Source organism: Wolffia australiana, chromosome 4, assembly GCF_029677425.1.
Source record: "Wolffia australiana isolate 7733 chromosome 4, ASM2967742v1".
NCBI classification, from domain to species: Eukaryota; Viridiplantae; Streptophyta; class Magnoliopsida; order Alismatales; family Araceae; genus Wolffia; species Wolffia australiana.
In genome coordinates this window covers 17,628,596-17,643,831 of record NC_135838.1, presented here as the reverse complement: position 1 = coordinate 17,643,831, position 15,236 = coordinate 17,628,596, and the positions used below count along the sequence as shown (strand labels likewise).

Here is a 15,236-nt window from a genome sequence, read left to right as displayed (position 1 = left end):
AAACTTGCTTGGAATAGAACAGAGAATTGGATAAATCAGTGTACGTAACATGATCACCAACCCCTACGAGGGGTATTTTGGTCATTTAGCTTTACTGCAGTTCTCTTTTTGTACTTTCTTGCCCTTTCCTTAGGAGAGCAGTCAAGAAGTGGTTGAACTGGGTCAGAAGACATTGTCATCTTCATTTCTTTTGTTCTCTCTTCCCTTCCAAGAGATTTCCTCAGACTCATAACAGTATCTCTATCATATAATGTTTCGGCAAATTCTTCGTAAATATCTATCAATAAACATAATATTGCCAAGTTCCTCTTTCTTCAAATTAAAGAAGATGAAAATAGAAGTACCTGATATACGTTAGAGGTATAAGATTGTTGAAGAAGTGACTGCATTTTATTCCTTGGGAGATTCAACAGCGCCTGGATGCTAGAAATCCCATTCTCTCTGAGTATATTAATTAGAGATTCGTTCATGCTGGGTAACATCCACAATGAGCTGTCATTGTACCATAGACCCTGAAATAGAATAATGAGAAACGTAAGAAAACTAGACTCACATATTCAGAAAAAGAAATAAAACAGGGACTACCTGCATAACCATTTGCAGAAGATGCATGCAGGTAAGAGCACTCTTCAGCCACCCACTATTGGCGCATACGTCTATCATTGCCTGAATGATACGTATACTCTGGTCGAGAACCGACTTTAGATCGGTGTAATAATCAGTGACAGGCAGCTCTAATCTTGAAAGATGAGCCTGCGACCCAGAAACTCAAATATTAGGACAGCGAGGATTATGTGCATGATCCGGAAAAAAAGTTTACAATCCTAAGTGAGACTTCACCTGAAAAAGTAAATTTGCCTTCACATGTGGGTCATCAAGCTGATTCATGTTCACCTTGTGCAACACTTTGTCAGCTAAAATGGAATTGTAATTTTCCTGAAATATAAATAGGCAAAAAGTCTTGGCATTAGCAAGCTGGATGAAAGAATGGGGTTCCATTCCATGCTGTTGACAAAAGGGTTATACATAAACATCACATAGGTGCACACTAACTAGTATGCGATCCAGAAGGGTATTGCTAAATTCAGCACGTTTCTCAATTGTTAGCATTAATATTGGCTTCACCAGCCAGGCTTCTTATATATGTTTCGATCCTTTGTCCCCAATAGTCATTATGATTTTCCAACGATTCCGGTAAAGTGCAAAATCAGGACAATAATAGCAAATCAAAAGCCCTTTCATGGTGAACTCCAAGTTAATTGGATGTAGATATCAAGAAAATGAAAAGATCCTCTCCACGAAGATAGAATCTATTTATTCACCCCTGTCCAGCAGAGGTATCCTTCATCCTTGGGCACTTCTGCTGTTAGATCAAGTCTAGAGGTAATCCGGAAATAACTTATAAAAGCCAGTGCATATTCATCATGGCGTTTTTTGGAAAAAATGTTTCCATTCTTATGAATTGAAGCTAGCTTCACTTAGAACAGAGTAAAAGTGCACCTCATTATGCCGTACAGGAAGCTCATCATACTCAGAAGCACCAGAAAGAATATCCAGAAAAACCTGTGTTTATTTAAGCATATCACCCTTATAGTAGCCCAAACCAAAAAAGATACAAGTGCTAATGACTTTAATTTTAGAGTTACCTCGAGTGTGGTGTTTGGTCCCATGTGTAAACCAAACATAGAAACGGTCATGTAGCTGAGATAATAGTGCGATGCAATTGTTCCCAGCATCAAAGATTCCACAGAGTGCTCACTTACTTTGATGCATCCGCAGTTTTCTAAGTCTTCAAAAGTGTTTTGGATTAACCTATCAGAAGAAAGGAAAGGCTTGACCTCATGAGATTGCCGAATATGACCAGACAGTTAGATGGCATTCCCTGATACCTTGATAAGTAAAGGTTTACGGTGTCAGGTTCAGTGTCCTCCAAGCCATAATACGCAGGGTTAACAACCTAAAAGGTATGCAAAACATCGTCATAAATAAATGTTTTATGAAGTTTCATCAATTTATCACAACGATAGGTAACTTGTATGTGAAAGCCAAAAAAAAACCCAATGCCACAGACTTAGGCAACAAAAATGTAAAAGGAAACACGATACCCTTAAATATAAGACAGACAAATTCATGTGACTTGACAGAAGGCCAAGGGTAAAGATTATAAACAACGTCGCGCAGAAATCATTGTCGAAGCCTTTTAAGTGAAGAAGCTTGTAAAAAAACTGCATCACCCTTCCATGATTGCTAATTTCTGTAATCCTTTCACTCTTTGTCATGTCCAGGTGATTACTTCATTTTTATTTTGCTGATATCCTTAAAAACGTAGAGAACCTAAAACAAAGAGTAGTATATTACGGGAAATACCTGACACAAGAACAACAAATTCGAAACAATAAAAATCACTTTGATTTTACCCAAAAAGTGGATTATGTAATGAATATTACTCCTTTGGAAAGCACTTTAACAAGCTAAACTAGAACTGGAACCACAGACACCATCCTGTCAAGGACTGAACAAAAACTAAATTGGAGAAAAGATTTTTCATACGCCTGAAGATTTTCATTCCTGTGGGTATAAGGTATCAGTTCAATAAAATATGAAAATGGAAAAATTAGCTACCAATCTCCGGAAAAAGTAAGTCCAGGTGAGGTAATGAATTGCATCCTCCTTGTGACTTATAGTACCGGACACAATTTCTGCATTTATGTGATCATGCAAATGACCTCTCAGATTGCTTTCCACAGGGAATGGTTCGTATAGAAACTGAAAAGAAGATGAGAGCCATTAGGTACAAAAATATGTAAGCTTTAATGATGGATAGGTTCCTTCTCAACTTTCTTGTAGAAACTCTTTTTTGGTTCATGAACAAGAATCACTGCTTTTCCATGCTGATCAAACTGAGGTCTCCCTGCCCGTCCCATCATTTGCAGGATATCCGTTATGGGAAAATCCACATATCGCTTTGCTTTCCCATCATAGTACTCTGTCCCCTGTACACATTAAAAGGTTAAAAACACCAAAATAACATAATATAAGATAAAATAAACTCCATAAAATCACCTTAATGATCACCAAGTGAGCAGGAAGGTTCACACCCCATGCAAGTGTGCTCGTACTGATCAATACCTGTGAGGCAAAGTACGTCCACACCATAAAGCAACTTTGACAGGCAATTGGTGAAAGATGGTGCAAGGTTAAATAAGATTACAAGAAAAGAGATTGATGATATACCTGAATCTTGTTATTCCCAAAGAGTTCCTCAACTATAGACCTATCTTTGTCGCTGAGTCCTGCATGGTGCAAACCAATTCCGAACTGTAGTACATGTTTGAGATTGCTATCACTTATCTGTGAGATAACCATTTGTAGATTTTCCTCTGGCAGGTTTAGGAACTTTCTTGGCTGCTCATCTGACGCAGCAAACTTTGCCCCCACAGAAAAAAATTTAATTCTTCAGCATAGCCAAGAGAAAATTTAATCAAATCGCAAAAGAAAAAATACCTGAATGAGATCTAATGCTGTAAGTCTTGTCTGTCGACGAGAGGAAACAAAAATGAGGACTGGTTTTGAAGCGGAATACGTACAGACGGCTGCATATGCGGGTTTGTTCATGCTATTCATTCTTGGACAGTAGAATTTTCCGGGATAGCCCTGCATTGTAGGATAATTTTAGGAGTTTGATCAAATGCCAAAGTATTTTTATTAATAGCATCAAAAATTTACATAGTATATATATTTATGTTTAAAATTTGATAGTGTGACAAAGCAAATGCACAATGATAATCTAACCAGGCCCGAGATACTCTAATTGCATTGTGCCTATGACTTTGAATGATAAGAGGGATTTAAATGCAAACAACACCAAAATGGTTAGCATTGATCATAATTATGAGACAGAAGGAAATGTGAAAAAAATGAAATTCTGGCAGTTGCAGGTATGCATATGATTGAATATCAAATCTTCTCAATAATATCTTACTGGAAAAAGGAGGAACTCATTTTAAACAAATAAATAATTTTCAGTTGTTTTTCCATTGACTCGCCTGTATGTGAACTTCGAGGGGTACTGGCCTCACACTTGGCTTAAAATTAAACAACCCAATATCTGGAACACCCAGCCAATCTGCCAAGTCACTGTAACAAAAAAGCCAAAGTTTTCTGCAGTCACGAGTATGAATGTAAAAATAAGTAAAGTATAATGTAGTACTCCACCCAAAAATTTTGAGCTCAGTCCACAAGTCATGGACAATAAAAGATGGTCCATTAAGACGTTAAAGGGCATTTTTGTATTGGTGACTGTTGGATGGGGTGTTCTGTTTCTTAAGCTTGTTATCAGTAATATTTACTAATGATTTTTATGATTTCATTTAGTCCATTATTTAGATCCTCATAATGAGTGCCGATCAATTGTAGGGTCATTGGGCCAGGCCAACAGCACATTTGTAACCCTCATTTAAACGGGTTTATCTCCCCCAAAGAATATTTACGTCTTTTGACTAAAACCTATTGGTGACCTTGCATCTGATGAGCACTAAAGGAGGACCAGGAAGGCTCCAACAGACAACACCAAATGACATAGGATGAGAGCAAGATGGATTCTGGTGATCACAGGTACCCATGGTGCATAGTTAGAGTTTTGATTCATCTATGTCCTCCTAGTCCTTGTGATACATTCACCTGAAGGGTATGGAGATAGAATCCAAGGTGTAGATGGGCTGGACTGAAGCAGTGGATGCTTTAACAAGAAAAATTGAGTGTCCTTCTCCAGTCGTAAATAGATAAAATTAAAGGATTGGACTATTCTGCCCAGCAATGCAGAAAATATGCAATTCAAATTGACCAACCTGCAATGGTGGTATCTGTCTATGAAAAACATTAGTCCACTAAACATTTTTAGGTAGCAGATCCGCACTGAGGGAGGAACAGTCAAGGCTGTACGCTTTCAGGGGAATGTAGTTAATCTTCACTCAACGAGGATTAACAGAGTCATGTGAACAAGTAAGTTTCAATTTTAAGATATGTCATTTACTAATTAAAGGAGTCTGGCTGTAGCAGAGTCATCAGCTAATGGGATAAGAGATTTGAAGTAAGTGTGTAGCACCACTCCACAAAAGTTTCAAAGATTAGGAGCTTTGACCGCTGAGAATATGTCTTCTAGCTATTAGACAAATAATGAGTTGCTCACTGCACTCAACAGTTCCTTTCAACTTAAAATTGGCTGAAGGAAATGTTCCTTAAAATCAAGATCACCATAAAATATTGCAGTAATACCGGGCATTAGCTAAAGCCGTTGATAGGCCAACAAAACGTATTGCTTGTTCTGTTTGTGAGGATATATAACGCATCCTGGAGACAATAACCTGAAACATCAATCAACTTTAAGCAATCCATCAATTGGAACGGAAGAGATCTAAAATATCAAGAGAAATCAAAGTCATCCACATCCAAGATGGGCATCCTTCACCACTGCAAACAAGAGAGCATACCTCACGGAGAAGTCAGGATTAAATTCATAAAGGTACAGTCATTCTAAAAGTACAAAATATTTGTCCCCATTACAGAGAATATATGATGTTATTTCAACTCCCAGAAGAAATTTCAGACGGATATCTGTAACATTAACACATGATTCTATCATTCCAATCTGGATTTCTAGGTACAGTACTTGTCAATGCCCATTACATCTACTTTGTATATTATTTTGCAAATAATGAATGCTTAAAGGCTTCGTAAAAATACCTCAAGAATTGGGCCCCTGTCAGCCCCTAGTAAGTGTATTTCATCCAAGATCATGAGCCCCACCTAAAAATGAATCATTCCATAAAAAATATAATTAATTAAGAAGATATTTGAAAGCCGCAAAAAAAAGGCACAGTTTGAATGATGGAAAGCGAAAATAATTTGATTATTTTTACAATAATAAAAAATAGAAAGTAAATGATAAATGTGAGCTCGAGCAATTGGAAGAAGATTGGAAGAATGATGGTAAACAAGAAATAAACACTTATTTTCCTCATGAAACGTTCGAACTATTACACAGTGTATTACATTGGCTTTTATAGCCACTTAGACCAAAAAAGGGAAAAATGACCGTTGGGATTCAACGGTCATCTCATGACCGTGGGAGTCCAACGGTCACATTATACGTGGAGCTAAAAATAAATAAAACAGAAGATTGACCAGAAGAGAGATATAACCAATGAAAAAGCAATGAGCATACCTTTATGAAAATAAAACACAGGACTATAAGAGGTTTACCTTTGTTACATAAGCACGATTTTTCCAACTTCGGCTAATGCCATCCCATTTTTCTGGTGTACATATTATGATGTCAGCCGAAAGCAATGCCAATAAATCTGGAGTAATGTCCCCAGTCATCTCAACCTAGCAGGAAAGATCCTTAAGTTACAGAATAATAGACACTAAAATATCTTCCCCATATTTTATGATATAAATTCCAGATCATACCATTTTCTTGCCAAGTTGAGAAACAAGTCTTTTTTTCCAATCATTTATTCTTTCACGGACAAGCGCTTTCAGAGGAGCAATGTAAACCACCTGCAACAATATTGAAGAAATGATGCTCCGATGTATTCATTCTTGTAAACAAGAAAAGAACAATTCTTGATAGCAAATGAAAGAGATTACAGGGTTTTATAGGAAGCCCTAATGGGCTGACTAGAGAGGGCCCTTAATGGGCTAACAAGAGAGAGAAAATAAAGACATGTAATACTCAGATCAACACTCCCCCTCAAGCTGGAGCGTGGATGTTATCCACACCCAGCTTGGAACAGAGCTCCTCAAACCTAGGGGCATGAAGCCCTTTGGTGAAGATATCTGCAAGCTGTTCAGCGGGCGGAACATAAGGCGTGCAAAAATCTCCCGATTCAAGCTTCTCTTTGATGAAATGGTGATCGATCTCGATGTGCTTTGTACGGTCATGCTGAACGGGGTCATGAGCAATGCTAATCGCCGATTTGTTGTCGCAGAACAGCTGGACAGGAGAGGGAACTGGACACCGTAGCTCACGAAGAAGCTGGGTAATCCAAAGTGCTTCACACAGACCATGCGCAAGGGCACGGAACTCCGCTTCAGCACTCGATCGAGAGACCACTTTCTGCTTCTTGCTCCTCCAAGTAATCAGATTGCCGCCCAAGAAGGTGCAATACCCAGATGTGGACCGACGATCAACCACAGAGCCGGCATAATCTGCATCAGTGTAGACTTCAAGACGCAGGTCGGTATGGCGACGAAACAATAATCCACGGCCAATGGCGCCCTTCAGGAAACGGAGGAGACGATGAGCAGCATGAAAATGGCTCATGCGAGGAGTCTGCATGAACTGAATCAAAACACCCACTGAATATGCAATGTCCGGGCGAGTGTGGGTGAGATAAAGCAGTTTTCCCACAAGTCTTCTATATGGGCCAGGCTCAGCAAGCTCCTCATCCGCATCGGCACCAAGTCGATGGTTCGCATCAATCGGTGTCGAAGCAGGCTTGGCGTCCTCCTTTCCAAGCTCACAGAGAAGGTCCACCGTATACTTTCTCTGACAAATAAAGATCCCGCTGGAAGAATAGGCCACCTCTATGCCAAGAAAGTACCTCAACGGGCCAAGATGGCGAATAGCAAATTCGACGAGATACATAGCCAGCTCAGTAATGGTCGCATCATCACCCGTAATAATGATGTCATCCACGTATACATGAAGAATAGCGACTCCCCCTGACGTGGAATGGCGGTAGAAAAGGGTGTGATCACCATTACACTGACGATATCCACGACGCTGCATGGCCGTCGTGAAACGACCAAACCAGGCACGAGGAGATTGCTTCAAGCCATATAATGCTTTCTTCAGGTGACAGACAACAGACTGTGGAGACGATGGCACTAAGGAAGTGTAGCCAGGAGGTAATGCCATGTAGATCTCCTCAGTCAACTCTCCATGCAGAAAAGCATTCTTCACATCATATTGTTGCAAAATCCAGCCCCGATCCGCAGCAAGGGCCAATAAGATCCGCACAGTATTCAGCTTGGCGACGGGAGCAAAGGTCTCCTGATAATCAATGCCATGTTTCTGAGTGAACCCTTGTGCCACAACCCGGGCTTTGTGGCGCTCAATAGAACCGTCAGAATTATGCTTCACAGCATACACCCAACGGCTACCCACGAGATGCTTCCCGGCCGGTAGAGGAACCAGATCCCACGTTTCATTGTGAGCAAGAGCCTAAAGTTCTTCCGCCATGGCCTGACGCCACGGCGGAAATGAAAGGGCAATGTCCACCGTCTTGGGAAGGGAAGTGGCATCAAGGGAGGTGAGAAGGGCATGATAAGAGGGTGAGAGGCGATGAGAGGAGATAGATTCCGCCAACAGATAGAGGGGAGAGGAACGGGAAGAGGGCAGCACGGCTAATGAGGAGGTGGCAGGAGGGGTGGAGGTTGAGGGAGACGGGGCAGCAGGAGACGAAGAAGGAAGCCGAGGCTTGCGACGAGCAAGGGTAATACCGTAGCGTTTTTCAGGCGGGCAGCGACGGATAGGGAGCGGAGGAATCGAAGAAGGTGCAGCAGAAGGGTCGAGCGCAGGAGCAGATACTGGAGGAGGCTCCACAGGAGGGACTGAGACGGCGGCCGGAGGCGGGTCGGGAGGCACAATTGCTGGAGGAGCAACAGGCGGAGACACGTCGGGCGGGGCCGGTGAAGAGGGACGAGGGACGAGGATGAGGAATTCGAGTGGATCGGAGGGAGATGGGGACGATGAGGGTTCAGGAGAAGAGGAGGAATAGTAGGGAAGCAATTCATCAAACGTGGCATCTTTGGTGACGACGAACCGACGAGAGGGTGGATGATAGCATAAATAGCCTTTTTGGGCGGAAGAATAGCCAACAAACACACACTTGATAGCACGGGGATCCAGTTTATCACGACCAAGTTGGTGGTTGGGTGCATAGCATACACATCCAAATACACGAGAAGTAAGATGAGTTCGGAGAGAGAGAGTTGGAAAGGAATGCTGAAGACGGTCAATGGGAGTGGAGTAGTCAAGCACTCGAGATGGAAGGCGATTAAGAAGATGGACGGCGGTGGAGACGGCTTCCCCCCAAAAATACTTGGGCACATGCATATGGAAGAGAAGGCTCCGAGTCATTTCAAAGATGTGACGGAATTTTCTTTCGGCAACGCCATTTTGCTGTGGTGTATAGGGACAAGAAGTTTCATGGATAATGCCTTTGTCTTGGAAGAAGGTGCTTAACGTGGTGTTAACGTAATCTTTAGCATTGTCGGAGCGAAGCGATTTAATGGATATAGAGAATTGAGTTTGGATAAGGGAGTAAAATTGAGGAATGACACGAGATATCTCCGATTTGTTCTTCAAGAAATATGCCCACGTGAATCGAGTAGCGTCGTCAATAAAGATGCATAACCACCGAGAACCGGAAGTACTATGAATAGGGGAAGGCCCCCACACATCGGTGTGAATAAGGGAGAATGGGGTCGAAGAATGAGAAGACGAGATAGGATACGTGGTACGATGATGTTTGGCAATTCGACAAGCAGTACAAACAAAACGGTCCACAGAATGGCCTTGAAAGAGTTTAGGAAAGAGACGATAAAGAGTAGCAAAAGAAGGATGGCCGAGACGTCGATGAAGAAGCCACAAACGCTCGTGGGAAGCCGAAAGGGAAACTGCCGCAGCAGCAAAAGCAAGAGAACTCGAACAAGGACGAACAAGATAGAGCCCCTCATGCTCCTCAGCAATGGAAATCGTCCTCCCCGACACCTTATCACGATAAAAACATGAATTAGGAGAGAAGGTAAGGTCTTGTTTCAAGTCGCGAACAAGGCTAGATAGGGAGAGAAGATGATGAGTAAGGCGAGGAACATGAAGAACTTTAGATAGATGCATAGAAGAGGAAAGGGCCACACGACCAATACCCGCCACGGTGAGAAGATCGCCGGAGGCTGTTTTAACTTTGGAGGAGCCAGAAACGGGTGCATAAGTTTGAAAGGCTCGAGGATTTGGGGTCATGTGGGCGGTGGCACCGGAATCAAGAAGCCAAGTGGAAGAGGAAAAAGAATGGCCAGGAGGGGATGTAGGTGTGGGAAGACTGGTGGACATACCTGCGTGGGCCAAGGAGCATGAGCCCACGACTGGAGGATCAAGCAAGCGGCGTAGACGCTCCATCTCTTCCGGAGTGAAGCTAGCGGGCGAGGCACTAGTCGGGAGAAGACCGTACAACATAGGCACTTGACCTGGGGGGGGCACGGACGAGGCGGCTGCAGCAAGGTTGCTCGGTTGTGCGCGTTTCTGTTGAAGCTTGTAGCATGTCTCCTTAGAGTGACCTCGTTTCTTGCAGTAATTGCAAAACAGCGAAGGATCACCCTTTGGAGAATCCTCCGTCCGAGCCGTCGGACCACGTGGCAAAGAGCCGGGTGGTGGAGTCGACGATGGGCGTGCAGACGAAGAGGAATGAGCTACAAGTGCCGAAGCTGAGTTCTGGGCCTGCTGAAAGAGGGATTCTTCAACCCGCACACTGTGGAGCGCATCCTTGAAGGTAGGACCAGTCTCCCGATGAATAAGCTGAGCCCGTACAACTTCATATTCCGGGTTCAATCCCATAAGAAACTGGAAAACCCGAAGTTGAAGAGTATATTGGCGGTCCACCGAATGGGGGTCGGGCGGCATGTAGTAGTCAATTTCATTCCACAACGAAATGAGCTCCGTACTGTACTCCATGATAGACCGGTCCCCTTGACGCAGGTTAGCGCCCGATGTACCAATTCGTGCAGAGTCGCAATGTTGTGCTTCTTGGAGTGGCTCTCAAGTGCTGCTTCCCAGACCGCCCGAGCCGACTATAGAGACACGACTTCACCTTCAACACCAGGTGAAATACTGTCCAAGCGCCAACGATGAACTACCCCCTCAACGTCCAGCCAATCATAATACTTGGGATCGGTCCGGGAAGGTCCGTTTTCTAGAAGATGGCGCATGAGACGCCTCTTTAAAGTTATCTGACGCGTCTGGCGCCATTGCACGAGATTGAATCCAGTAAACATGCCATCCGGAGGCATCCGAGGCAAAGAGGATGGTCCAGAGGAGGGCGACCAATTCCCCGGGCTCGAGAGGCACCGCAGATGCATGTGGCGTAGATACCGGCGTCCGAGTCTGGCGTGACAGTAGAGGTCTGGGCTTCAACCGGGTTCGTCATGATGAAAGCAGAGTAGACCACAGTCAGAAGCCGGAACGGCGAAGCCGGGACTGGGCGCCGGACGCGGGCGCTGGACGGCGGGCGCCGGGACGGCGGCGCGGGACGGCGGGCGCTGGACGGCGGGCGCTGGACGGGCGCGCTGACGGGCGGCGCTGGAGCGGCGCTGGACGCGGCGGCGGCGGGCGGCGGTCGCCGGGCGGCGCTGGCCGGGAGGCGCGAGCCGGGCGGCGCGAGCCGGGCGGCGCGAGCCGGGAGGTCGCGAGCCGGGCAGCGCGAGCCGGGAGGGCGCGGGCCGGGACGACGGGCGCCGGAGCGGAAGACGCTGGGACGGAGGACGTCAGAACGGCGAGCGCCTGGGAGGCCCGGAGCGAGACGGCGAGAGACCGGAGCGCGAGATCAGGTGGTCGTGAGAACCGCCGAAGATCGGAGCGCAAGGTCGAGCCCAGGAAACCCAGATTAGGGTTAGGGTTAGGGCTCTGATACCATGTAAACAAGAAAAGAACAATTCTTGATAGCAAATGAAAGAGATTACAGGGTTTTATAGGAAGCCCTAATGGGCTGACTAGAGAGGGCCCTTAATGGGCTAACAAGAGAGAGAAAATAAAGACATGTAATACTCAGATCAACAATTCTAAATGAAAAGGGATTTCTACCTTCATATTTGGCTGTGTGTTGAACAGATGAAACATTGCTAATTCGGCTGATATTGTCTTTCCACTTCCCGTTGGGGCCCCCAATAAAACATTATTTTCCGTGTGATACAGCACATGAAACGCCTAAAATTAATGTGTTTGAGAACAAGACAGAAAAATTAATGGACTGAGTAATCCTTCTGTTCATGCACAAATGCTTATTTGCATCACAAACCTGTGTTTGTATTGGATTGAAGTGTGAAAACTTGTAAAGATCTTGATAAAATTGATTTCTCAAGGCGCTAATAGAGAGAGGTCTCAGGTCAAGAAGTTCCGTGTGCGACATTTGGGTCTGTGCCATGGCGTTTTGCATTTGACTTAGTGTCTGTGGGCTCATCAGTATCTTATGCTCAAACAAATTAGGAGTCAGGGAGAAAAAAATACCTCAGGCAATTTGAGATCATAGAGAGAAATTGAATGAAAAGCCTCTGCATGCAACCAGGAATCAGAAACAGCCCGAATGAAATATTGGGGTGGGTGAGGCTCAAAGATAGGCACAGTGAACGAAATCTTTTGGGGTAATCCCTTAGCCATTTTCTTTGTCAATGTGAAGAGCTCGGAGTGATAAATGTGATGACTCTCGGAATCCTGCTCAAAAATAAACTAGCATTATGACATAAGGAAAAATGAGTAATCAGATTAAAATCAGAGAGAAATCAAAACACAATACACAATCCTTTTTTACACCCTTCTTGCAATCTTGATATAGATGGTTTGGACCACATTTTCATCTCGATAAGAAAAATAAGAAATGCATGCCAATATTGATTTCATTTTTTCATATTCTCTCAGGAAAAGGTGATTAACATTTCAATTCTCCCCTCTGTCCCATAACAACAATGTCTTCCTCATGCCATCGTCACCAATTACCATCCCTGAATGCTCTCTCTATTTGTGCCGCCCTACGCCATTATTCTCCACCCACCATATTTCAGCACTATGTCTGCCTTGGCTCATTCACAACAGTTGATCCAAGGTTTGAAATCAAGCATTCTGCTGTCCCAAGTCAATGCTTCATCAGATGAAATTCCAACCAATAATTCATAAAAAGGCTGATGAGATCAACCCAGAAGGTACCTCTTCTGCTGCTTAGATATATCTATCAGCTATGCAGTCCATGATTAGTCCCATGTAACAATCATCACGATGTGGCAGCTCACAGATAAAAAATACTCCAAAGGAGCCGCACCATAATGGTTTATCTAGACTCAGACTTGAACTTTATCATGGATCAGTCACCAACTGATACTGTACTTTTTTCAGATATGTAAGAAGGAAACTCTGGTATGCGAGGTGCACTGTGGAATTTTTGGGAGAGTTGAACTCAATATCTATATAAGAAGTTTCTAGAATTGTAATATCCACATATACGGAAGGTTATACGTTAAAATTTGATATCTGTTATTTGATACATACACTTGAGGCTTAAAGGCACCTTTAGAGGCCAACCCTCTAAGAGAGGACATCTCCAAATTGCTGGTATTGACTGCATGCTAATTTCATCTCCAGGGAAGCCTACGTGGCTTAGAATCAAGGGACAATGCTGCATGTGACTCTAATTGGCTGCAATCCAAATTGACTTCGTCTATCATGTTCCTTGAATAGTGCTAGAGAGAATGTAAGAATTTTATATCAATACATCTTGATCATGATTAGTAAGAATCACACTCTCTCATCTTGACAAGTCAAAACAATAAATCAAGGACTAATTATGGCCTTCTAAGTGTGCAGGACATGTGTCAACTGAAGAAAATCAAGTAATTTACGTCCCATTTAACATGATTACCAACCTCCTGACGTGGTCTAATGAAAAAAGACGCACTTGTTTTGCGAATGCTGCAGGGGAGATCGAGATCCTCCAGTTCTTCAGATGGCAGAGGCCCAATCTGGCTCAATCTCCAAACACTACAGGAGGGATTGATCCGGTCCACTCTCATTCCCACTCATATCGGTAATCTGTTATTTTCTACGAGTATCTATGTAGAGTAAGACAACTCTTGTTGAACATTCTATTTGTGGTATGCTCTTGGGAAGGGATTTTCTCTTGTATTTGCTATAGATCTTGGTTCTTGAGCCACAACCATAATATTGCACAGCAGAGGGGGTTTTTGCTTGACAATGACAGCATGATGGTCATGTTGAGACATCACCTGACATTGCCGAGCAGTACTGGCACCACCAAATGTCTACAACACCAGATGCATGCCACTTTATAATGCTGGCACTGCGAGAAACCCTAAAATATGATTCCGAATGAAGAAGCTAGGAACGAAGATTCAGGAGTAAGGGCACATCCTCAATGGTCATACAGAAGTTTGTAGTGGGCAACCCCATCAAAGCACAAAAGATAAACAAATTCAATCAAATTTTAAGAAAAACTAAATCCAGACAACAATAAATCATTGCAAAAAACAGAGAATTGGTGTAATAAAATATTCAAGCAAAAATAAAACTAAATATGAAGCTGAAAATATGTCACCAAAGCTACCTCAACAAAGATCCATATGCGTTCTGCAGCTCCATGAAGACGATCTTTCCAAACAAAGTCTGGAGTGATAAGCAAATCTACCTGAGATTCCCAAGCAATACCAATGTGACTCATGAGATATCCGGATAAATTATTCAGAAGGGCACAATTTTGACCACTTTGATCAAATTATACCTTCAGCACAGTTCTTGTAATAGGGCTCACTGTAACAGACAAGCTGATCAAAGGGAAATGTCTCAAGCATTGCTTGACAAGCTTTGATTAATATACCAAACAAGTTATTTATGTCACCAAATGAAAGAGAAATTTTTACCATATAATACATACAAAAGCATTTCCTTAGGTGTGTAAGAATACCTTCCCGGCAGGAATATAACGAACTAATGCACCAATGTCACTCTCCTCCATTTCAAAAAGACGGTCCAGGTCTGCACATCTTTCCTCCAGCTTCCGCAATATCTAAAATGCATTACAAAAATTCAGTGCACACCGAGATAATTTTGAAGGAGAGAAATGTTAAACATCAGAACAGACATCAGCTGACAAATCCTTGTCGAACTGTCGAAGAGGATGCTGATGTGGCCAAATTTGCCGATCCACGGCCTTGCAATAATCCAACATAGTAGTTGTTAACTCACTCCATCCTCTCCTCAAACAAATTTCGAAGAGAGCACGCATAATACGAGCTAAACTCGCACTGATGTAAGTGGCATCAGACACCAATGAAAAGCTGTCTATAAAACCTCTGGATATGTAGACCTGAAAATTGCCCAAGCACACATAAAATTGAATTGTACCGCATACCAAACAGTTGAATCAGTAAAAAATTAAAGAAGGGAAATACCC

General features: G+C 43.2%; 1 protein-coding gene across 7 annotated transcripts in view; it reads right to left on the bottom strand.

Annotated features, from left to right (window-relative positions):
- The window catches only part of LOC144702153 (U5 small nuclear ribonucleoprotein helicase), a 76,843-nt gene that overhangs the window by 802 nt on the left and 60,805 nt on the right, over window positions 1-15,236 (bottom strand). For 6 of the 7 annotated variants that reach the window (XM_078574063.1, XM_078574066.1, XM_078574064.1 and 3 more), the window contains 23 exons: window positions 14,925-15,149; window positions 14,748-14,849; window positions 14,565-14,645; window positions 14,391-14,471; window positions 12,287-12,490; window positions 12,078-12,194; window positions 11,864-11,986; window positions 6,472-6,561; window positions 6,262-6,387; window positions 5,743-5,805; window positions 5,275-5,363; window positions 4,047-4,137; window positions 3,505-3,654; window positions 3,235-3,426; window positions 3,064-3,129; window positions 2,838-2,993; window positions 2,623-2,766; window positions 1,890-1,957; window positions 1,647-1,812; window positions 1,501-1,563; window positions 841-936; window positions 586-753; window positions 345-512 (listed from right to left, as the gene is read on the bottom strand). In XM_078574063.1, the coding sequence (XP_078430189.1) occupies window positions 345-512; window positions 586-753; window positions 841-936; window positions 1,501-1,563; window positions 1,647-1,812; window positions 1,890-1,957; window positions 2,623-2,766; window positions 2,838-2,993; window positions 3,064-3,129; window positions 3,235-3,426; window positions 3,505-3,654; window positions 4,047-4,137; window positions 5,275-5,363; window positions 5,743-5,805; window positions 6,262-6,387; window positions 6,472-6,561; window positions 11,864-11,986; window positions 12,078-12,194; window positions 12,287-12,490; window positions 14,391-14,471; window positions 14,565-14,645; window positions 14,748-14,849; window positions 14,925-15,149 (2,829 nt within the window). The remainder of the gene's footprint in view (window positions 1-344; window positions 513-585; window positions 754-840; window positions 937-1,500; window positions 1,564-1,646; window positions 1,813-1,889; window positions 1,958-2,622; window positions 2,767-2,837; window positions 2,994-3,063; window positions 3,130-3,234; window positions 3,427-3,504; window positions 3,655-4,046; window positions 4,138-5,274; window positions 5,364-5,742; window positions 5,806-6,261; window positions 6,388-6,471; window positions 6,562-11,863; window positions 11,987-12,077; window positions 12,195-12,286; window positions 12,491-14,390; window positions 14,472-14,564; window positions 14,646-14,747; window positions 14,850-14,924; window positions 15,150-15,236) is intronic. The other variant, XM_078574067.1, reaches the window with a different exon arrangement.